Here is a 25,185-nt window from a genome sequence, read left to right on the forward strand (position 1 = left end):
GATTCTACAATGATGAATTTGCTTTGCTTAATCATTTTTTAATTGTGAGAAAACTAAATGCTTAAATTATTTTGCATTCTGGTAATTTCTTTATGTATATTTCATTAAATAATGCTAATTATTTATTCAAAAGTTTTTTTTTTTACTGTTTTTTGTTCTGGAGAATCGATAAAATCAAGTCAATATGTTTGACGGTATATTGGGGTGTGAGATGAGAGTGAGGTTTGGACCCTCCCCTTACAAAATTCTTGTGTGCGCCACTGCCCTCTGTAGTCATCAGAAACAACAGTAGGTTTCCCGTACGTTTTAAGAACAAAATTAACATAAAGAGAAATAGGCTCATAAGTATCATTACTGCGCCAAGGAAGGTGACGTAAGGGAGATCCTCCATCTAAAACATACCTCTCTGGCTGTATACTACGCTGTCAGATTCTATACAAATTTTTCATGTATTTGACTACAGTCGGATTTTGTAGCCTTTCTCATCATGTGTTTAGCTTCAAATAATGCTGCAGGATATGCAAAAAGTTCATACCGCAAAACACATCTGCAAGATTCGTTTCTCCACAAGTGGCAATAGTCATCGTTCTTTGAAAAAGGATTGCTGGATCTATTTGTAAACTGGATCATCTTTACTACAAATAGCATCATGTGTTCCTACAGCTTTTACTTTGTCCGATCTTTCAGCAGTATCTAAACACCTCTTGTCCTATCATTTTAGAGAATATGTGTGTACCAAATAAGTGAAAGAAGCCCATCAGCATTAACACCATCTTCGGCTTCCAACTTTTGAAAAGAAATTTTTTTTTTTTTGGATCACCCTTCTGTGTATGTATACACCTTTCAAAATTTTTATATCTCATGTGATTAATCTTTTTTCGTACTTTTTGATCTACACTTGTTCTTTATTTTCTTTTCAGAAGAATTCACAACTGTATCATATTGGATTTCAACAAGCAATTATATTAGACATCTAGCTCGGTACTGATATGCACTTTCTTCTGGAGATTTGAATGAAATGAAAGTTCGAAGAAACGCTATCCGAACTTCCAAGAATTTTAGTTATTTCAATGGAAAGTGATACTATGCATGTATTTATTGATCGAACTAGTAGAAACATTTCCTTTTTCCGTTTTATCATATGATCTTCAGCTGAATTTGCTGTTTAGAGCAATGATTAGTAATGGGAGAGCACAAAAAGAGTTTGTATGGCACCTTCTTAAAGAAGGACATTGAAGCTACACGTCTGGCAAATTCATTTAATTTGAAGCGCTTGAGTAAAACTTCTGTTGTTTTCTTTGTTTTACAAGTTTCTTAAGCGGCAATCGGAAGTTATCCGGGCCACACTGCTTTCTCTTTTAAATCAAACGCTTTATTGTCATTACTATTTTCATTATAAATTTCGAAAATTTCATTGTATGTACGGTTTTTGATGAAGGTCTTCTCAAACTCCATGCTTGCCAAAATACATAATATAAATTTTGTGGGAATGCATGTTCATAATCTGAAATAATAGCGTATGATTAGCAGATGATTTTTGTGGAAAAGCAGTATTCGAACAAAACATATTCTAAGCCACTTACTTTCACGTCAGCATTAAAAATGCATAAGAGTCCATTCTTAACAGAAATTATATGAGTGTTCATGTTGCTCAAAGACCTTTGAAAACGCTTCATATTAAAAGCTTAAACCAGACTCCCCACTATCAAACGACCCACCTTTCTGGCCACATTGTGAAAATACATTTTCGTAGGCTTCAGATTTAAAGACAGAAAATAGGGCCCCGGCTCGAAAAAGAACTTTTTTCGTTCAAACTTTGAGTGATTTTCTCCTTTAAATAACTCAGTGACAGATTGGGTACAAAATGCTCTCTTCTTGTGAATTCTGTTCTGAGACATTTTCTGACGATTCAGATTTAAAGAACCATTTGAAAATCCATACTGGCAACAAGCCCTTTGCGTGTGAATTCTGTTCAGAGATGTATGATGATGATTCAGAGTTAAAGAACCATTTGAAGATCCATACTGGCAACAAGTCCTTTGCGTGTGAGTTCTGTTTTGAGACATTTGCTGACGATTTAGAGTTAAAGAACCATTTGAGAATACATACTGGCAACAAGCCTTTTGCGTGTGAATTCTGTTCAGAGATGTATGATGATGATTCAGAGTTAAAGAACCATTTGAAGATCCATACTGGCAACAAGTCCTTTGCGTGTGAGTTCTGTTTTGAGACATTTGCTGACGATTTAGAGTTAAAGAACCATTCGAGAATACATAGTGGCGACAAACCTTTTGCGTGTGAGTTCTGTTCAGAGACATTTGCTGACGATTCAGATTTAAAGAACCATTTAAAAATCCATACTAGCAATAAGTCCTTTGCGTGTGAATTCTGTTTTGTGACATTTGCTAACGATTCACAGTTCAAGAACCATTTGAGGATACATGCTGACAACAAGCCCTTTGCGTGTGAATTCTGTTCTGAGATATTTGCTGACGATTCATATTTAAAGAAACATTTAAAGATCCATTCTGGCAATAAACCCTTTGCGTGTGAATGTTGTCCGAAGGCATTTCCTTCGCCCGCGAGTTTACGACGACACATGAAAGTCCACTCTGGCGAAAAACCTTATTCTTGTGAATATTGTTCAAGGGCATTTTCTACAGGTTCAATATTGAAAAGACACCTGGGAACTCACAACCTGCTATATTCTTGCGAATTCTGCGAAAAGAAATTTTCCAATTTTTTCAAATTCACGCGACATTCAAGAATCCACTCTAGTGATAAACCGTACTCTTGTGAACGTTGCTCCAAAGTATTTTCTCGACTTTCTCAGTTGAAACTGCACATGAAATCCCACTCCGATGAAAGACCTTATACTTGCGAACTTTGCTCGAAGACCTTTGCCCAGGCTGTACACTTAGTACTACACTCGAAAATTCATTCGGGCGAGAAACCGTTTTCTTGCGAATTTTGTTCGAAAGCTTTTATTGACCGGTCCGCATTAAAGGGTCATTTGAGAGTGCATACTGGCCATAGACCTTTTTCTTGTGAATGTTCGAAGTCATTTTATTCGGCTTCCGATTTAAAGGCACACATGAGAACCCACACTGGCGAGAAGCCGTTTTCCTGCGAGCGTTGTTCGAAGGTGTTTTCTCAAGCAATCAACTTAAGAAGACACATGAAAATCCACACGGGAGAAAAGCCGTTTTGTTGTGAATCTTGTAAAAAGATGTTTCCTGATAATTCCCAGTTAAAGCAGCATTTAAGGGTGCATACAGGCCATAAACCATATTCTTGCGAATGTTGTTCAAAGGAGTTGGCTACTTTGGCAAGCCTACGACGACACATGAGAACCCACTCTGGGGAGAAACCTTATTCTTGTGAATCCTGCTCCGAGGCATTTTGTACGAATGCAGAATTAAAGAAACACTTGACGAGTCACACTGGCGAAAAACCGTCGCATCGTTGTGAGTTCTGTCCAAAGGCATTTTATGATTTTTCTCGATTGAAAAGACATATAAGAGTGCATACCGGCGAAAAACCGTATTCTTGCGAACATTGTTCCAAAACGTTTGCTCATTCACGGTATTTAACATTACACATGAGAACCCACGCTGACGAAAAGCCCTTCACCTGTGAGCATTGTTCCAAAGCATTCGTTCGATCTTCGTGTTTAAAGTCACACATGAGAACCCACACCGAAGAAAAACAGTATTCTTGTGACTACTGTTCCAAGTCGTTTTATAGTACTTCAGAGTTAAAGAAACACAGGATGATTCACACAAAACCGTATTCTTGTGACCTCTGTTCCAAGTCATTTTCTAGTGCTTATGATTTAAAGAAACACAAGATGATTCACACAAAACCGTTTTCTTGTGAGTTCTGTTCGAAGCAATATTATGATTTTTCCCGGTTAAAAAAACATTTAAGTGTTCATACTGGCGAAAAACCGCATGCTTGTGAATTTTGTTCCAAAGCATTTGCTCATTTTCATCTGTTAAAGAAACACATGAGAACCCACACTAAAGAAAAACCCTATTCTTGTAATATCTGTTTCAAGGCATTTTCCCATGCTTCATATATTGCGAAACACGAGATGATTCACACAAAACCTTATTCATGTGAATTTTGCTCGATGGCATTTTTTGAGTTCTCCCGATTAAAAAAGCATTTAAAAGTGCATACTGGCGAAAAACCGTTTTCTTGTGACTGTTGTTCCAAAGCATTTGCTTTCGCTTCAGGGTTAAAGCAACATATGACAACCCACACTAAAGAAAAACCGTATCCTTGTGATGTCTGTCCCAAGGCATTTGCTACTACTTCGGAATTAAAGAACCACAAGAATGTTCACACAAAACCGTTTTCTTGTGAGTTCTGTGTAAAAACATTTGCTAAAGCTTCACAGTTACAAGGACATGTAATAGTACACAATGTCGATAAACAATGTTCTAATGATCTCAGTTCGAAGTGATTTGGTTATGTTTTACATTGAATGTGAAATATGGGAATCTACGCCTACGAAAAGCCAGGGTTTGCCGATACAGTCTGAGTAAAAACTTTAAGTCCAGTGCATTTTTTTTTTTTTTTTTTTTTTTTTTTTTTGAGAAATTGACCACACCCTAATCTTAGGATCAAAAAGTCATATGATTGATAATTATTAACCTTGAATATCAGTAAAAAAGACAAAAAAATTTAATTGTAAGTGTTTCATTATCAGAAAATATTACTGATCAATATTTGAACTTGAGTAAAATCTTTAAGGCCAACATAGAAAAAAACATTTGAGGACAAAAATTCAAATATTTATAAGCTTGTGTGGGAGCCATTCTTTCAAATTACTTCAAATATTCTTGTTTTCATGAATGAAACTAGTTTTTGACAAAATTCGGGATGTATTTTTTACCATTCATCTTCGATAGTAAATTTCAGCTCTATTGATGAAGATTGGGTTAAGATCTGGAGACTTAGTTGGTATTTCAAAGTTTCAACATTGTTTACTTGTAGCACATTTTTTGCACTGTTACTCGGATGGATAGTTGAATTGTTTTGCTGATATTTTCGATTTTCCCCAGTAATAAATTAAGCATTTAGTAAAAGATGACTTGGGAGTACTTTTTGATATGCTTGTGAGTTCATTTTACCTGAAACAAACGCAACGGAACACACACCATTATAAGCAAAGCACTCTCAAGTTCTGACAGAGCCTCCATCCAATTGGCGCTTGTAGAGTATTTCTTTTTCTTTTCGTAAATCATGCCAATAGTACTTCCATCCGTTTAGTCCATCCAAACGCCACTTCTTTCTGTTAGAAAAAATTATTTATATCCATTGGTTATCCCGGGTCATGATTTCCTAGCTAAAGTTGAAACGCTCTATATTGTGCATTTTCAATAACTGAAGTTTAAGCAATTTTGCAGCATTAATAAAACTTCCACACCTTCTAATTGTGTTATATATCATTTTTGACAAACATTTAAACCTATCGAATGAATAAGTTTCCTAGTTGAGTACTTTTAAGGTTATGTAAGTTTCCAAACTCTTCTTCCATGACGCGAGGACAAAGCTTTAAGTTTTCCCGGGTTTTCTTTTTACCCTAATTGTGTTTGGAATCAAACAAAAATGTTGACCTCAGTCTTCGATCTTCCTGTTATTTTTCGCAATAGTACGCCTACTTATCCTTGTTGAAGAAAAAGCTTCAATCTGCCCTCTTTCTTGAACAGTTAACTTTTTACCTTACGATATCGTCACAAGTAGGACTAAAACTTTGAAGAAATTAATCACAAAACTGCAAGTTGAAGGGTTTCCACAATCTTGTTAACTGAGGTGACATTTATTCCAGTATAAGTACTTGCAGTTCTTTAAAAATACTAGTGGCCTTAAAGTTTTTACTCAAGTTGAAATACTTACTTTAAATATACCACTGCTTTTCTGGTTATTGAATGCTTTACAAATCCTGTCTGTTGCGTTATTTCTTACCAATGAACATTAATAATTAATAATACAATAATATTAAAATCCCTTTAATTTCATTTTCCTTTTTTCAAAGAAAATTATACTGGCCTTAAAGTTTTTACACAGACTGTATATATCAGGCGATTTACATCATGATATATATCACGATATATATCCGATATTTATTTTGAAAATATCATGATAGACTGCTCGACATTGAAAATTCAACACCAAGAAGGAGTAATCAAAAAGTGATGAAGTTTATAAAAAAGACAGAGACAGCAAGTAATAATAAATGATCTTAATTTCAAAATGATGGGCAGAATATAGAGCGAGAACGGCGTTGGCTCAGCAGGATGTAGGACCACCGCAGACAGCGATACACGAAGAAACACGTCTAGACATAGAGTCAATAAGAGTGCGGATGGTGTCCAGAGGGATGACTCTCCATTCCCTTTCAACCATTTGCCACTGTTCGTCTTCTGAACGACGCAGGGACAGAGTCTGCAAACGGCGTCCAATCACATCCCACACATGTTCGATTGGTGACAGGTCAGGAGAGTATGGTGGCCAGGGAAGCATCTGTGTGCCTTAGACAGCATGTTGGCAGATGCGAGCATTGTGCGGTCAGGCGTTATCCTGCTGAAAAATTGCATTACGTAGCCCTTGAAGGTAAGGGATTGCCACCGGCCGCAGCACATTATCCAAGTATCGTTGGGCCGTCATAGTGCCCTGAATATTAAGTAGAGGTGATATAGAATTGTACGCAATTACGTCGCAAACCATTATGCCACGTTGTCGTGCGGTGGGACGTTCCACAGTTAATGCCGGATTAGATCTGTCTCCACGTCGACGCCACACACGTACGCGGCGACCATCGTGGATAAACAGAAGCGGTATTCATCTGAGAACACGACATTTCGCCATTCTGTCCTCCATGTCGCTCTAGTCCGGCACCATACTAAACGTTGCTATCTATGTTGTGGGGTCAATGGCAGTCTTCCTAGCGGACGCTGTGATTGCAGACCATGTGCGACCAAACGACGGGAAATGGTTCTGGTTGACACAGGAACATTCAGGGTATCTTGCGCCTGCTGCAGAATCGAGGAACAAGTGACTTGTGGGTCTGCTACAGCTTGTTGGTGGATGCGTCGATCGGCGCGTTCTGACGTCACTCTAGCTGCCCCTGCACCCCTCAATCTTGCCACATTTCGTTGTTCCAACAATCTTCGGCACAGCCGATGCACCGTGCTCGTATCCATGTGGGTAGCAGCTGCGATTTGACGTACGGACCAACCTCCTCTTCTCAGTCAGATCACCATACCCCTCGTAAAATCGTCTATTTGCTGGAAGTGCCTTCGTTGACGTCGGCCTGCCATTCTCTCATGTTACACGTATCCTCCAAGACAAAAACAAAATTTCTTCGATAATTCTCCAGTCAGAAATAACGACACGAATATTGCTCATTCTGCAAGTTCCTTCCCCTATATCTATCTTCACGTGCGTCAGAGAGCTGCGCATTTCACATCATTTACATAACTCAATAATGTACATCTACTATAAAATTTGCATGAATTTCTGAACACTCCTTCATGGTGTTGCATTTTCAATGTCGAGCAGTGTACTTTCGAGAGTATCCTATCCGCATAGTTTTTTTTTTTTCACAAAATATGTCTTCATTGTTTAGGGTCAATAAAACCTTGAGAGGCTGGGTGATGCATTAGTGGCCTTTAGAAGGCACCCTTTCAGGCTTCGGGGAGGGGGGATTTTTGTCATTGCCCCTCCCCTGTATCCATGCCTGATTACCAGTTCTTTCACACATTTTACAACCAAATGAAACATGTGTGTAAAGAGTTGATATTAATGGATAATGGAGCAACACAATGTGCTCTAACATTCCATTTTTCTTAATATGCTACGCTGTTGGAAAATTGGCACTTATTTTGATAATTGAACATTTAAAATTCAGCATATTTATTCGACTTATTTTGTTATCTTGTGAGAAATTCTTGAGTAATTTTGCTTTATTAAAAGAACTATATGATGCGGCCTGTGGCCGCCCCTTGCTTTGGCTGCCCGTATGCGGTGCACACCTGCTAGGATCGGCCCTGCCGACGAAATGTCAGAAGAATTTTGAAAGTTTTTTTTTTTTTTTTTTTTTTTTTGCCGTACAGTGTAATCGGTAGGAATTTGGCTTCTCACACTGATCGGCTGGATTACAGTTACGTGTTGGCTTGGCGACTTTGGCTATAAACAATAGAAATTGCGTGATCATTTGTTTACATTTTAAAGCTACTGTTAATGTAATTTGTTGTAGTTTTTGTTTATTTGGCGAAAATAAATTGCAATGAATTGTTTTTCGTTTTTAAAGAGTTTTTAGTCATTTTTGTTGAAGAATGTGTTCATTTTACATCGGGAGGGGGGGGGAGATGAGTGATTTTCGCTTATTCAAAGAACTGTAATCTTAATATATAAAAATCTTCTGTGCGTACGTTTGTCACCATAAGGCTTTTAAACGGCTGGACCGATTTTGATCAAATTTTTTGCGTATAAATGAGTTGTGGCAAGCATGGTTTCGAAGCGCGATGGATCGAATCGGAAAGATTTTTGTTAATTAATTAATTAATTTAAACATTGGATGGTTATATCTCCCAAATGATTAATCTTTATTATCAAAAACCTATTGTTGAGCGAGAACTGAAATAAATATTTAACCCGTTGCCAAAGGAGAGTAAGAAAGCCAGCTCTGCTTTTTGTAATGAAATTTCCTACTGTGATATGTCAATTGAGAATAGATAAAACGTAGACAGAGAGAGTGAAGCCTTCATTTCTGGAGAGCATCGGTTTTAAGCCCCGTGATATATTTTAAAGAAAAGTACAGGAAGGTTCAAGCAAAACGTGTGTTCTGTCGTCGTAGTTGAACCATGTGACCGGATTGGTGCTTTAGGTTTTCCTAACCAAATGATCAGAAAGTACCGTACCTATCAACATTTGTTTCTCTGCTGTAATCTGTCTGATTTTTGGCGCCAATGTCAAGAATGCTTTAAGGATTATCTATCTTATCAGTACATTATTAAAGGAAAAGATGATGGAATTTAAAGACGGAACAAATTTCATTTTCGTCCAGATAAATCACAACAGGGTAGTTCTGTACACAAAACATCAGTGTAGTGAGAGAACTTTATCTTTGGTGGAAAGAACAAATTAGGTAATATATGAAGTTTAAAAAGTTCTCGTTCAAAAGATCGGACTGCCAATCTGTCGGAGTTGGCTTCGCTCACTGATCGGCTGGATTACAGTAACGTGGTGGCTTGGCGACTTTGACTGTAAACAATAGAGTTGCGTGATCATTTGTTTACATTTTAAAGCTACTGTTAATGTAATTTATTGTATTTTTTGTTTATTTGACGAAATATTTTAAATTGCAAAGAATTGTTTTTCGTTTTTAAAGAGTTTTTAGTCATTTTAGTTGAAGAATGTTTATTTTACGTCGAGATGAGGGGGGGGGGAGGGATGAGTGATTTTCGCTTATTCAGAAAACTGTTTTTACCTTTATTATTTTTCTAAGCGATATCCTTTCGATTGTTTTATTCCTTTCCATATGGGGAATATTGCAGCGGGATTTCCCGTTTATTCTAGATGAGTAGTTAGATTTTTACACTTATTATCTGAGTACGCTTTTTATCCTTTGAGTATGGATGAAGGAACAAACCATCAAGTACGGAAGAAAAAATAGTTAACAAAATAACTGCTCAGTGAGCATTAAATAAATTAAGTTGTAATTAATATACGCATTCTGACACCAAGCAACTTAAAACACTTTTTCTTTTTACTAATTGTTTTCAACAAAACGGTTCAAACACTTGATAGTTTATCGAAATTTTTCAATTTACAAAGTTTGTACAGAACAACGTCTGTCGGGTCCTCTAGTTATGTTTATAATTTTTCTAAACGATATCCTTTCGATTGTTTTATCCTTTTTTCATATGGGGGATGTTGCAGCGGGATTTTCCGTTTGTACTGCATGGGTAGTTAGATTTTTACACTTAATATCTGAGGACGCTTCTTACCCTTTGAGTATGGCTGAAGGAATAAACCATGAAGTACGGGAGAAAAAATAGTTAATAAAACTGCTCAGTGGGCATTAGATAAATCAAGTTGTAATAAATATACGCATCTTGACACCATAGCAGCTTAAAACATTTTTTTAAACTTTTTTTTCTTTTTCAACAGAAGCGCTCAAACACTTGATTGAAATTTTTTAACTTTTCAATTTAATTTTTTTTATAGGATTGCGCTATCTAATGTAAATAATCATGTACGTAAATGAAAGAGTCTTTTCTCCATTTTTTGCCACCGTAAACAATAAATTTTACCTGCGTAATTTTTTAAACATTTATATTTTTGATAATTATAAATAATAAATGAATACGAAAAGAAAGCGAACCTTCATTAAGAGGGCTGTGAAACCCTATTTTTATAATTTTTATTGATTGATACTCATACATCTATCCACTAGATGGCAGCATGAACGATAAAAATATCGAGCAGAAATGATATATTGCAAATTTCACCCGGACACCTTCGGTCATTAACCGAAAGCTTACGTTCGACGAGCAAGACCGGTAGCGTCCGGTTAGTAAATCACGTGACAGCTAATAATCACGTGCTCCAATCAACTGTGAGAATGGTATCCGAACCGGTAACCGGTGTTCATAGAACGCTGAGGTTTGTAACCGGTTACTTACCGGTAGATCGGTGAGGTTCGTCGAACGCAACCAAAATCAAATACGTTGCTTGCTTTCGTATGTCTCTGTTGCTTATCTGCAACCGTCAGAAAAACCCCAGAAACGACGCTGTGTGATCAGTGATTTTGAGATATGTGTTTTAAAATTAATTTTATAAATTTGATGTCTAATTAATGCTGCCGGAAATAGTTTTGTTCTTGAAACCTTCATTACTTCCTTGAGTTAATCTTGAATAAAAGTTGAAATCAGTTTGATATTCCGCTCCGAAATTCTATTTTACAAGTTGCCTGAATCCAAGATGTGTTGACAGTGAACTTTTAATTTGTCTGATAGCTTTACTTTCTTGTCCAAAAAACAGTAAGTTTTAATTTTCGCATAACGTCTTTTTCGACAAGTTTAGTTCGCTTCTCAGTGACTTTTTGAGCAGTAGTACCTTCGAATAGCTGATAGCCAGGGTACCGAAAAATTTTTCCGGTATTGGGAAGCGTCCGCAATTAAGGAGAATTATTTCGAAAATTTTGCTATTTGAGCGAAAAAAACAATTCATTTCACAGAAAACCAAAATAAAATAAAATGTGCACTTTTAGACTTGTTATAACTGCGTATTGAAACCACTAAAGTTCATTTTTGAAGTGTAACTAATCATTAGAGATGCAACAAATATTCGGTTGGCATTGCATATTCGGCAGACAAACCGAATAGGCATTCGGCTGCCGATATATTCGGCAACTGAATAGTAAACAAATTTAAATGTTCCACAATTGGTAAGCAAACTCGTATTTTTTTCTTATTGAATGAACAAAATTAATTGAAATTGTTTCTAACTAATATTATCACATTCCAATTATAATTATATAAGAGGAATTATGTAGATATTTATATTTTTTACTATTATTATCAGTTGATCAATTATTAAAGAGACTGAAATGTAAGAAAATCACTTGAAGAAAAAATAATTTGTAATGATATTTTAAGCAACTTAGTTTGGTGGAAGCGTAATATTCTTCCTTCATAACACTAGGGGGCTTCATCCCCTGTTCGCTGACACTCACAAACCCTTCAATGATTGCCTAGCAATCTTATTTGGTTCGCAGAGATTTGAATCCTGTGTTAGTTCAGGGCCCAATACAGGCTGATTTTGTTACCGTTTTTCGGTACCTTCACAAAAATCTTGTTTTGAAATAGGTACTTTCACAAAAATCAAGTAATAAAATCAGTAGCATCAAAAAAACATCAAAAATTTCACAAATATTTGCATTTTAAAATATAAAATTTGTTTCTCTGTTTAAAACAAAATTTACTCATAAAATAAAATTCTAAGCAGGTTTATATGAACAATCTCTTAAATCGCAACCTTTTTGTGGTATTTTAACTAATTTTTAGCTGTTTCTCACCAAAGTGTATTTATGCAATATTATCGCAATCTTTTAACATGTTTTGGGCAACCGTTTTTCTCATAATTTCCAATATTGTACACAGTACATAGCCCATTAAGCTGAAATTACGATGGTAGTTTTGGTACTTCTTAGGTTTTTAGCTGAACCCCCCCTCCCTAGCCCCTCACTCCGCAAAAAAAGAAACCTGTTAAAAATAATACTAGATTTACTACATTTACACTTTTAATAAATACATTTACACTTTTCGAACTAAAATTTCACTTGTTCTGCTTCTCTTTTACAAAAATTTGGATGTCTCTAAAAGTTCACAAAAACAATGTTGATAAAAAAAACTTTCACCAAAATAGAATGATGGAATACTTTCACAAAAATAGGTAGCAAGAAAAAAATCCTGGATTGGCCCCTGCAAAGAAGAATCAGGTTAAAATACACTTTATGACTAGAAGAAAATAAAAATCTCTCTCTTTCATACAAAGTATAACTTAAGAAAAACGAGCTTATTTTAATTATAACAACGTACTTGATAAAAACCTTTTTAAAGGTAGATTGACCCTTAATATAGTATATGACCCTTATATGGAAGATCTTTATAGCTCCTGTTCTTATTAATTGAAAAAATTGAAACTAGCTTCATCTTGTGCAGATAAAAAAAAATTTTAACAACATAGCATGTTAAAGAAATTAGAAATCATTCATCCCCTTGATAAGTAATTTTAAGTGAAATTTTAGCTTAAATAATTAGTTGAAGAACTAATTTAAAATCTAAAAAAAGGAAGCACGTTCCATGGCGCAAATCCCCTAGGGTCTGAAGAAACTTTGTGTCAAGGCTACAGGTGCAATAAGGTTCTCTTGGATGTGGAACTGCCACGTTCTAGAACATCTTTGAGATCCTTTTTTTTTTTGAATATGTAGATGATACCATGATTAGTCAAAGCATTTTTCGGGAACGAAATTAACAATTTTTGTCGAGATGCATGTAAACGCAACCAAAATTAAGCGGTTACTATATTTATTCACCTTTTGCTTTAGGAGTAATTAAATTTAGTTTTCATTTATAGTTTGGAGTTAAAAATTATACATTAAGGATGTTAAACCAAAATGCATGAAGATTTCAAAAACAGACAATAAATAAACACATTTGTTTGAATTTTGAGATCTTGAAATCAAATTATGTTTTTCTCAAGATCATGATTTGCGATAGGACTCTACTTGTTTGGCGTTAGGTTTATTGTTTCTACTAATGGCGTTCATTGCAACCATGGTTTGAATTCAAGACGTCAAAATTCAAATGAATGTGTGCCAGGGGCTGAACACTGTTTTCGCTCTAAAAGTATTAAGTGTAGGTAAAGTCAAGAAGGTCATTCATAAATAATTCCGAGGCACATGGATGCTTATATTATAAGCATAGAAAAGTAAAACCAAAGGATAGAAGGATAGACTTCATTCAATGATCAAGTAAAGACAATTAGCAATTCGGAATTGCTCAAAAAAAATTGAATTTCCATTAAAAATTAATATTTTACTTTAAAAAGGTTAAGCTAAACAATCGGTTTTTGGCTGAATATTCAATTAGAATTTTGACTGAATTTCTTAGTATTCAGTAAAATAGTATACCGTATTCTCGTGCGAATTATCCACAGCCGCTCATAATTACTGATATAAAATACCCAGGTATTTATTTTTAGGGGTAAATACCCAGGGTATATACCTGGGTAAATAACCAAAATGGGTATTTACCCAGGGTATTTATTTCAAAAATTTATATTCAACTGAAATACTTTTCTGTATGTATTCCACTATGTATATAACCAACCATGTACAAAACAATAAATGTTTACCCAAAAATTGTACATTGATCACATGTTTAATTATCTGGTTACCAGAAAAGGCAAACATCAATTAGGTTCTAGTCTTTTATAGCCCAGTAATATGTCCCTGCATTACATCAAAATGTAACAAAATGTCGCTAAATTTATTATTACTATTTATTTATCTATATCTTTTACAAAACTTTCTTTCAAACCTAATTCAAGTGTTCTGGCGTATTCTGAATCTCATTCAGGGGCGGACCGGCCAGGTCAGCTAGTCGGGGATCCCCGACTGGGCCAACCGCCGAGTGGGCCACTTCCAGCAGTTTATTGAACTTAATACCTTAAATTCACACCTAACATTTTTTACAGTGTCATAATAATAATTTTAAAAAAAACAATGTAATTTGTTTATGTAAAAAAAACATTCGGAAACAGGTTTATTATTTTGTCCATCCTAAGCAGGGACCAAAGTAAAGAGCCAAAGTCCACACGTGTGAATGCAATCCTCTCTTATCAACTTTCTCTCTAGTTTTTAGAGCTCCGGGGGCCATGGCTCCCACAATGTTATGGAAACGGGAGAGGACCACCTGCTATAAATGCGTGGGCCATGCTTTGCGGCCTAGGAAGATACGTCGCCGCAGATTGGGCACCGTCAATTGGGCATTGGGAACATTGGGCACTGAGCATTTCGGGGGCTGGGAACATTGGGCGCGAAGCACTTTAGGCGCCGAGCATATTGGGTGCCGGGAACATTTGGCCCAATGTGCGGGGCGACCAATGTTCCCGGTGCCCAAAGTACTCGCCACCCAATATTCCCGGACACCTGTTGGCCCGGTTCCGAGCCTGAAGGGGGCCCGAGATATTTTAAATGAGGGGTGAAATATATGTAGAGACGTCGGGGTAAACAAGATGGAGCTGGCCCATGAAAGTCATTTGTGACGGGCCCCAAAGTTTCTGTACATGCTCCTAGTTTTCACTGGATGTGGCAGATTCAACTAAATACTGTAAGTTGGCAAGATATTTCATTGGTCCAATTTAAATTTTCACTATACGAGTATTTTCATCTCTGAATTGCATACGAGAAAGCAAGTCTAGACTACAATAAACTGAATATGAAACAGGACAAAATTTCAACTTCGAAGGGAGAGCTCCTGAACATAAGCGAAGTTAGGACTGAGTTCCAAGGAGGGGGGGGGGGCATTATTATTATTATTTTGTTTTTTTGCACAACATTAGTTGTAATCAGGGCAAGATTTAGACTGAAACAGAATACCTAAATTATTTCAGGTATGAGGTCCCTGAAATCACTAGCGATTGTCTTAAGTATACAATTGATGACTTTGATGGAAGAACCAGTTAAGTCGAAACTTTTCCTTAACAAAAAATAATAAATTCCTTTTTGTGTATGGAGAATATAGAAATTCCGACTGGTACAACAACGGGACACAAATGTAAGATCAGACATCTGCTTTGTAGCAAATAATGTAGTAAAGATATTAGCCTTTCTATCGGACAGTCGGACGCTAATGTTATTTATTTGTCTTACCAAAAATGAGTGAGTCTGGGCTTACCTGGTTCTTGCATCAAGACCCTCAATTGTGTTTTTCATATTTAAATATCGAAAAATTGCCAAAGTCTTCACCCCTTTTTGCCATTCTTCAAATAAAAAAGGTGCTTCTTTTACTTTTTGGTATGCTGGGTACATACAAAGTTCAAGTTTTTTCGACAGTAATTATTTTTAAAATATTGAAAAGCATTTTGATGTTTAGTTTTAAAGGCAATGCAAAAAACATTCAGATATATTCTAATCATATTCTTGAGGATAAGTGATTGAAACGAGAGAGCGACGTTTCCGGGACAGGCTTGTGTGAATCTTTACATTTTGGAAAAAATTGCGCCTTTGGTAAGTTTTGTTTAAAATTTTGAGGAGGCTAGGAGGGTTGAGTAAGTTTAGGGTCAAAGGCATGGCCGACGCCAAGAAGGAAGGGTGCTACCCCCCTCCCCAGTTTTTCAGAAGTGGGGCTGCCAATTTCATTTTAGCGATGCAAGGAACAAAGAAAAGAGAAAACTCTTCGTTGTTTAAAAAAATTCAAATAGCAATTATAAATGAAGAATTTTAATAATAGTGACAAAAAGTATCTTTTCTGTAAAATTTGAACAGAAAATGTAATCTTAAAATACAATTTAGAAACATCCATGATTTTCTTTTATTATGATTATCTAAGTAAGGGCCATGCGAGAGGCCCGCGTCCTTAAAGGGGCTAACGGCCCTAGAAATTGAAGAAAAAATGGAAAAAAAAAAACTAGCACTAAGACTTTTTTACTTTACTAATAGACATTGCTGGCCACTAGGGAGGTGCCTTACATATTTTGTTGCAGGGGAATCAAAATGTATAGATCTGGGCCTGCTTTTTTTAGCACAATTCCTGTGTTGTCACAACATATTGTAACTAAAAGGAAAGACTTTGAACTTTTCTACTGACACCCATTTTCATTGAACAGAGTACAAAAAGCTATCTCAAATAGAACAACAAATGAAAAACAAGTTTGGAAAATAAAGAGCAGCATTAAGCTTTATGCTGCTGTTTAGTTAGTAAAATGCTGTTCTGTCATCAAAGCATTAAATACATTCTTGGGAAGCTATGAAAAAAAAAATAATAATAATAATAAATAAATAAATTATAAAATAAAATAATTTGCTGAAGAAAGTTAAAAAAAATAAACCAAGTGGTCAACTTACAAAGGGTTTTTTACAATACTCCAAACCAAATTTGGCGAACATTAGTGGTCAAAATAGACAGGTGGTCCAGTTACAGAGGTTTTCCTTCATTATATGAGATAGGACTAATTCCGTTCCTGACAAAAGCAGTCAACATAGACAGGTGGTCAACTTAACAGGTTTTACTGTAATATAGTTTTGGAAGCACATCCCCCAATAGCAATGACACCCCTCAATTGTACTGAGCGTCATCCCCTCCACCCCCCAGTCCGAAAAAAACGGGCTCCCCAAGTAGTGATGTAAAATACCCGGATATTTATTTTTAAGGGTAAATACCCAGGGTATATACCCGGATAAGCAACCATATACAAAACAATACATTTTTGCCCAAAAATAGTATTTTGATCACATATTTAAAGAATTATTGTGTGAAGCAACTTAGCAATCTAATATGATATTCACATTAAATGTGTTGGATATTCCTAATCAATGTTGAGAGCCAAATTTCAGATATAAAAAGCCATTCTACAAAAGAAAAAAGCTTAACTGGTTACAAAAAAAAGGAAAAAAAGCAAACATCAATTTTTTAAGGTCCTAGTCTTTTTTTAACCCAGTAATATTTATTAGTTTAGTCAACAGTGCAGTATTGCTAGTAACAAAGCCAACAAAATGCTTGGGTTTATCAATAGATCTATTTCAAACTAATCTAAGAAGGTTTTTCTGCCTTTATATAGGAGTTTAGTAAGACCTCATTTGGAGTACGCTGTTCAGTTTTGGTCGCCTTATCTGAAGAAAGATATTTTTGTATTGGAAAGGGTTCAAAGAAGGGTAACTAAATTAGTAAGGGGACTCTCAGATTTAGATTATGATACCAGACTCAATATAGCCTGGAGCAAAGGAGAGTCAGAGGGGACATGATTCAGTTATTTAAATTTATCAAAATGAAAGATGTAAATCAATTAAATTTTTGCGGGGAAAGCAGGACAAGGGGTCATTGTTTTAAGCTATTTAAATCTCAGGCTAACTTAGAAATTAGGAAAAATTACTACTTTAGCAGGAACGTGGGCACTTGGAATAGCTTACCGGAAGAGGCGGTAATGAGCAAGGGGATGGATAGCTTTAAGAGGGCCATTGATCTTCATTGGGGATCAATTAATTGACTAGGACCAGCCTAGTTGGGCCCAGAGCCTGTTGCTGGTCATCACATTTGTATTTGTATATGTCCCTGCATGACATCAAAATGTAACGAAATGTCGCTCAATTTATTATTACTATTTATTTATCTATATCTTTTGCAGAAATTTCCTCCAATCCTAGTTCAAGTGTTCAGGCGTATTCTGCATCTCTTTTTTATTAAGCCTTAGATTTCATTAAGCCTTTAATTAAAAAAATTATAATACATAAATTTTTATATTTTTAATCTTTCATTTTACGGTTTATGTTTTTAAAAGGAAAATCATCACCTTTTGATACCACCTAATTTTTTATTTTTTTTTTCAAAATACGCAACTACTAGGCGATTTACCCTGCCTTTCGATAAATACCCAAAAAAAATAATAATAACCTTCCCACCCTACGTCACTAATTGCGTGTATTAAAAATAGTTTGAATAAATTTTCATCATGAAGTACCGGGAAGCAAATGCAAATGAGCAAGGCAACAGAAAACAATATTTTGATTTTTTTTTTGCTTAATGTGAAAACTGTTTCTATATTTGCCACGTTGTCACTAAAACAGCAATTAAATAACTAAATACCATCATAGTCTTAAAAACTCCTCAGTTTATTCTTTCAAACATCCCTCGTGCTTCCTTTTTTTTTTTTTTCATTTTGGATATGACTAACCTAGATTGTGATTTTGAAATCCTGAAGTTCATCATTGAATTGCTTATACTTCTCCAATCACGACATTGAAAAGAAAAATTCACGATATGTTTCTTTCATAATTTCATCAAGTCTCTCAATAAAAAATATTATGAACTGTGTAATACATATGTATGTATTAGTTTTACCAATTATTTCATATTTTTATTTTTTAAAAAAAATGCCCATTCACTTTTTGCATTTTTTTTTCCTTCAAAATGCCCAGTTTTTGGGTATTTACCCAGGCCTTGAAACCCAAAAAATATTTACTACGCGCTGGGTATTTACCCGATCCACATCACTATCCCCAAGTGAAGAGTCTAAAATCCTTTAAAAAGTAACTCCTCCGATAGTTTCAGTGGTATTGTCAGCCTCAGCCCCCCCCCCCCCCATCTTCAAATGGACACCCCAGTTTTATTATTAGAATAAATTGCTGGAATATTTACATTTCAAGATTTTCGTAGGTTTTTCTCTATTGAAGATCTTAATAGATCATAATGCTAGGGCTGCCAACCACCAATAAGTGCGATTGACCCCCTGATTTTTAATTTTACCGATCAAGAAAAAAAACAAATGTCCCTACTTAAGAGACTAAAATACTTTTAAAATAAGTTCCCCAATAATTTCAATGGCATAGTCAACTTTAAGACCCTACCACTTCCCCCCACCGAATGGGTACCCTGCTCTAAGCATTATTATTTGCGTAAATTGCTGGAACATTTGCTTATCAAGATGTTCGATGACTTTTCTGTATTGCAGATCTTTTCATTATGTGATGTAGCTGGGGTGCCGATTTCTCTCCCCAAGTGCAGTGTCTCCCCTCAGTGTTATCAGCCCCCCCCCCCCCCCTTAGCAAACAAAAGAAATACGCCACCGTCTTTTTAGCAGATAAAAATCCTTCTGTAAAAAATTTAATGGCATTGTCTGCGTTATGACATCCCTCCCCCCTGCAAGGGCTGTTATTATTCTTAAATATTGCTATTGGTTATTCTTATAAATTAGTCCTCCCCCCCTCAAATAAATCGCGCTTCCCCCAAAACATGACCTTTAGTTGAAGAGATTAAAGTCCTTTTGAAATAACTTCTCTGGTAATTTCAATCGTATACCCAGCATCAAGCCCCCCCCCCCCCTCCAATGGACACGCCTGCATTAACTATTATTATTCAAATAAACCAATGTAATATTTTTTTTTCAAGATGTCCAATGGCATTTTTCTGTTGCATATCTTAATATGCAGATGATGTAACTAGGGGTTCCCATTCCCCCCGACTGCGATGGCACCCCTCAATTTTACTAAGTCTCCTTTTCCCTCAAGAATTGCGACCCACTAATAAAATGACTTAAATTCTTCTGAAGTAATTTCGCCAAACGTCACTGTGATATAATCTGCCTCATGATCCCCCCCCCCCCCTGACACAAACACATGAGAATCCTTGCTGTAGCTCTTTATTATTAAAACAAATTGCTAAAATATTTATTCACCAATATGGTCTGACTTTTCTCTGTTGCAAATACTTATGTAATAGGTTTTGCAGTCCCCCTTCCCCATAAAATGTTGAATTTAACGACCTAAATATATCGATATATCAAAAATATCGATATCTTGAGTTCGATTTATCTTGGTATAAAAATTTTGATATCGCCCATCCCTAGTCTTCACTGTCGTGAATTTCAAGAGGACCATACTCGTTAGGTTTCTTGTTTTCACAAATGTCAATCATAGTCGGTGGCGAATCTAGGGGGGGCGGCTGAGAGGCTGCAGCCGTCCCCAGACCAGAACTAAAAGGTTTTTTTTTTAATTTTCTGTTCTTTTTTTCTGTTTTCATTATTTTTTTTTTACAGCAGCAGCACTTGCAGCAAAAATAAACAAATAAAAAAAATTTTAATTTAAAATTTTGATTTGTTTTCGAATTACAGCCCTTTAATATATGTCCATACTAGTTTTGGGAGAGACTAACTCATTCCTCCATAACCTCTCAATAGAATAATAATGGTTAGGATTATCTGAATATTCATACGGAAAGGTCACTGTCTTTCATGTCTCCCGTTATCGAAACAGCATAGTTTCGAGAGCGGTCTGCTGATCTATTGTTGCTTTATTCTGAACTCATTCGCAGGTGTTTGCTGTTATCTTCCTGACTTCACGTGCGACAGAGAAGTTGGAATGGCACCGTGAAGAACACAGTTTTTTTATGATGAATCATTTATTTTTGTCAAAACTAAACTAAAATCAGATGTAAAGGATTTCCCACGGCTGGTAACAGGACCACAGCACGTGGTCCAACCCCCCCCCCCCCCCGTGTTCAAGCTTATTTTTCGGCGGCTCTCATAGTTCTGAAAGAGCTGCACTAAACTAAACTAACTACTATTCTTTCATTTCATCAGTGCAGAAATTACTTTCTATTATTCGTTTCACAGTACATCGAGCTATTATAAAAGAGCATAATCTCTCACAACAATTCATGCTTCTGTCAGATTTGCAAATGACTGAGAAACACAGACAACCTGTTTGGCTTTTATGAATGGGAAAGGTAGATTTCACACTCAATTTTGTAGAATGAGCTTTTTATTAAAAGTATTATTTAACTCTTGCCATGTACTGCTCTGCATGCTAAGAACTGGGCGTGTAGGGGCTGTATACAGACACTCTGGACTCTCATATGCAAATAGAATTGTCAGCTGCTTTGCGTCGAGTGCCAGCAATATGTATTCCACATTTCGAAGAAAAAAAAGCCATTTCGGAGATTCAAGCTGTACAAAATTTTATTATTTAATTTGACTGAAGGCTTTATTATTATTCTTCTTTTTATTTCCTCACCTCATAGTTAAAGAATACTGCAGAAAAAATATTACGCCGCTTCAAAGCATACAAATTACTTCGGTAAGTTTTGCTTTACATTCCATTTATATCCACAAAATGGTTGTGAATTTCAATTCAATTTTCTTTTATTTCGAAAACAGTGGTTCTTTTTCATAAAAACAATTTTCTCATCATTTAAATATCGAAAATATTCTTGCTCATTTATTAACTAAAAATGTCTAAGATTCTTAATGTAAAATATAACTAAAATTCTATAATTTCATACATCCATTCAATCGTTATCATTCAATTTGTTCTCGCAGGTTTTAGGCACTATACTAAGGTTGAAACAATGCGAATTCAGGGATGTAAGTTTTCCAAAATTTGCTAAAATTTACTTAAATAAAGTTTAAAAAGGGAAGTTACTCTTCAAAAGAAGGAAGAAGCGGGAAAAAAAGGCTGACTTCATAGCTATTTGTGCTTTTCTCTCTCTTTCTCTTTGATTGTTGCGTTTAGTATCGATTCTTGAAATTTTGCTTCTGTTCTAGCTGTTTTTAAATATTTTGCAATTTTTCACCTTTTTTTTTTGTTGTTTACACCTTCAACATCCACGCCAAACATACGCAATATTTTTGTACCCTAAACAAGAATTGAAAATTTTGTCTTTAAATGGTTTAGCAATGGTGTATAAAATGCATACATTTTTTTTCACTTACATTTATATTTTAAAATTTTACCTCTGAATAACAAATTTTAGACAATTTCAAGAGCTAAGAAAACTTAATCAGACATTAACACCCCTAGATAAATGATAATATAGTTTTTAAAAAACATCTTCGTTCACATGAGTGAACCTTTGGTAATGTCAAGGAGACATAGGATTTTAATCACCTCAGTCCTGTGGTGAAACCAGAAGGGAGCCTACAGATTTTTCTAGGAAAACCATATTTCTTCGAGAAAGAAATCGTCGAATTAAAAACTTCAGCTCCGTCCCCGCATCAGAGCAATCCGATGCGGGGGACACTCGCTTCCCTTCCTCTTAATTCATTCCCCTCTTTTTTTTTCTCTCTCTTTTCTAGTTCATCTGGAAATAAGAAAGTTGTGCCTCCGAAGCCCCTCCCCCCTCTGAACCAAAATCATTACAGAATGTCTCAAATTTTGTTTTCAGGGCCCCAATTTTGAAGCTGTTTTCCTGAAGAAGGGCTGTAAGCTCTAACAGCATTAGAGATAATCTAAATTTACATTTTGCTGTTTAAACTTCGAAAAATTACGAGGCCTCTCATCTTACCAAATATGGCATAAAACTGCATTTTAAGACTTCAATATCCAAAAATTTTCAGGGAAGGACCCTCTAGTATCTGCAAAAAAAAAAAAAAAAAAAGACGAAAGTTGCGTTTTTAAAACCTTAATTTCGCTTAATTTAAGAAGGAGAACCTCAGAAATTTTAAGTATGACATAACTGGAAAACGTCTAAAAACTTCGTTTTAAGGACCTTTATTTCGAAAATTTTTCACAAGAGAGTCTAGAATTCCCCTTTTTTAAATAGCATCCAGGCCAGGATCTATAAATTTTGGGCTCCCTTGCAATAACATCTGTAGGGCCTCAGAGGCCAGCCGTGTATATTTGCAACTTAAGTCTTAGTGCTAGTTTTTTTTTTTTTTTTCAATTCGTAGGCTGTTGGACCCTTTAAGGATGTAGGTGCCTTCGCACTCCGAGCACGCATATCCGGGCCTGATAACATCGTGTTTTCTACAACTTCATTTTTGAAGCTTCAATTTTGAAACATTGTGTGAAGGTGGTAAATCAATTCAAAAAATCGATCGGGGACATTTCTTGTGACCCATTACTTACTTTAACGTCAGCAAATGCTGGCCTACGAGTTTTCAGTTAGTAGACCGTGATAATCACGGTTTTGATGATTTAATTTCGAAAAGTTTCTGGTAATGGAATGAACCTTTCCTCCCCTTAACATAACCAAAGATATTTTAAAACTGCGTTTTTAGAACTTAATTTCAAAAGATTTCCGGGGGAGAACTCCCTGAAGCTCTCGATTTCGACGTTTCCTCTAACGTATATAGTACTATGTGTGTTCAATATATATATATATATATATATATAATTTTATGTATGGGAAAAAATTAAAGCCTCCTCCCCACTAAAACTTACGCCACTGCCTCAGCCACCCCCAGAACAAAATCCTTGATTCGCCATTGATCATAGTTGGTAAAAACATAGTTTGAGTTCAAGATGTAAAAAGTCAAATTTTTATTATATCAGGAGTTGTATGTTGGTTTTGTCTAAAGCATATTGTTGAAAGAGTTATATATAATTCTTCGGACATGTATGTTACTGACCAGGAGAAGGAATATTATGGATGTGCCGAATAATCGTCAGAACCGATTAGGCGGCCATGCCACTTTGCAGTTGAAAATCCAAATGTGAGGGTGACCAATAAGTTTCGTTAAACTAATTTGTTAATTTGTATGTTCGGAAATAAATACCTTTGTGCAGAGAAGTAAATGGTAATCAATAACGTTTTAACGCGCAAAATTAGCAGATTATTGCATAAGATTACTTTACTTTTGTGTGTTAAAGTTAAAACGTTGTTCATTTTCATTTACTTTGATATTGTTTGATTATACAAAATTTTGTCAAAGAATCAAACTAAGCTTTTATTGTTCAAACAACGATCCTCTACTCAGAATGAATTACATGGAGCGAGATATATTCAGGCACTAGGACTCACAAAAATGTCTGCTAATTAGTAATTAGAAACATCCGCTTTTTAGAAATGTTATGTACAGAAATTTTAGAGGGAAAAACCTGTTTTTCCCCTCAAGAAGTTTATTTCTGCCTGGAAAATTAGAAATTTTCTACCATAAAATATTTTACAAAAAATTTGTAATTATTTACATGCTATTGCTTTTTTCTTTCAAATATTTTCTTTGTGTTTAGTATTCCTCATGAAAACACTAAATTTGGTGCATTATGAAACTAAAATTTTAGTGTCTGTGTATTAAGTATTATTTTCTTCTTTTCCCACAAAACTAAATTTATATATGCAGAACAAGGTTGTACTAATAATATCAATTTGTGGAAAAGATTAAGTTTTATATATTAAACTTAATTACATTTAAAGTGTGTGCGACCTAGTGAACAGTGTACTGTACTGAATACTTTTTTTTTGGCGTTAAAAAAAAATGTTTGAAGCGTACATTTCCGCGACTTTTTATAAAATAGAATCATGGATGTTCCTAAATTGTATTTTAAAATTACATTTTCTATTCAAATTTTACAGAAAAAATACTCCTTGTCACTATTATTTCAATTGTTCATTTATAATTACAATTTTAATTTTTTAAAACGACGAAGAGTTTCCCTTTCTCTTCGTTCGTTTTCTTAGCTAAAATAAAATTGGCGGCCCCACTTTTGAAAAAAAATCCCCCCCCCCAAAAAAAAATTTTGATGGCGCAACTTGCGCCTTTTAATGCAACTTGCGCCATAATCCCCCCCCCCCTGTGGGCACCCCTGTTTTCATGAATAGCAACATTCTAGGAGCAAATGTTTGACAAAAAGAGAGATTTTTTTCCGAAAATCATCGATTTTTCATAACGTATACCCGGAAAATTATTGGAAATTTGACACATATGTGTAGAAACAGTTTTATAGTGAATTTATTTAGCTTGAATTTTTATTTTAAACGCATTTTTTCTACCGTTTCCGACATTTTCTCGAAAAACCCAAAATTATCTTCCCCCCCTCCCTCCCACCTTTAGCTCACCCCCCAGGGTCGGGGACTTTTAGTATGTTTACTTACTAACAACCCCTAACAATATTCTGAAGTCAAAAATTATCGCATATTCCATGCATGCTACACCCCTGTTTTCAGCGCTCAT

General features: G+C 35.4%; 1 protein-coding gene across 1 annotated transcript in view; it reads left to right on the top strand.

Moving 5' to 3' along the window:
* LOC129227864 (gastrula zinc finger protein XlCGF49.1-like) overlaps positions 1-14,632 on the top strand; it is a 34,855-nt gene extending 20,223 nt beyond the window's left edge. Inside the window, exon 4 of the mRNA XM_054862483.1 lies at positions 14,438-14,632. Coding sequence (XP_054718458.1) covers positions 14,438-14,632 — 195 coding nt within the window. The remainder of the gene's footprint in view (positions 1-14,437) is intronic.
* The last annotated feature ends 10,553 nt before the right edge of the window (positions 14,633-25,185 follow it).

This window comes from Uloborus diversus, chromosome 8 (assembly GCF_026930045.1).
Source record: "Uloborus diversus isolate 005 chromosome 8, Udiv.v.3.1, whole genome shotgun sequence".
In the NCBI taxonomy this organism is placed as follows: domain Eukaryota; kingdom Metazoa; phylum Arthropoda; class Arachnida; order Araneae; family Uloboridae; genus Uloborus; species Uloborus diversus.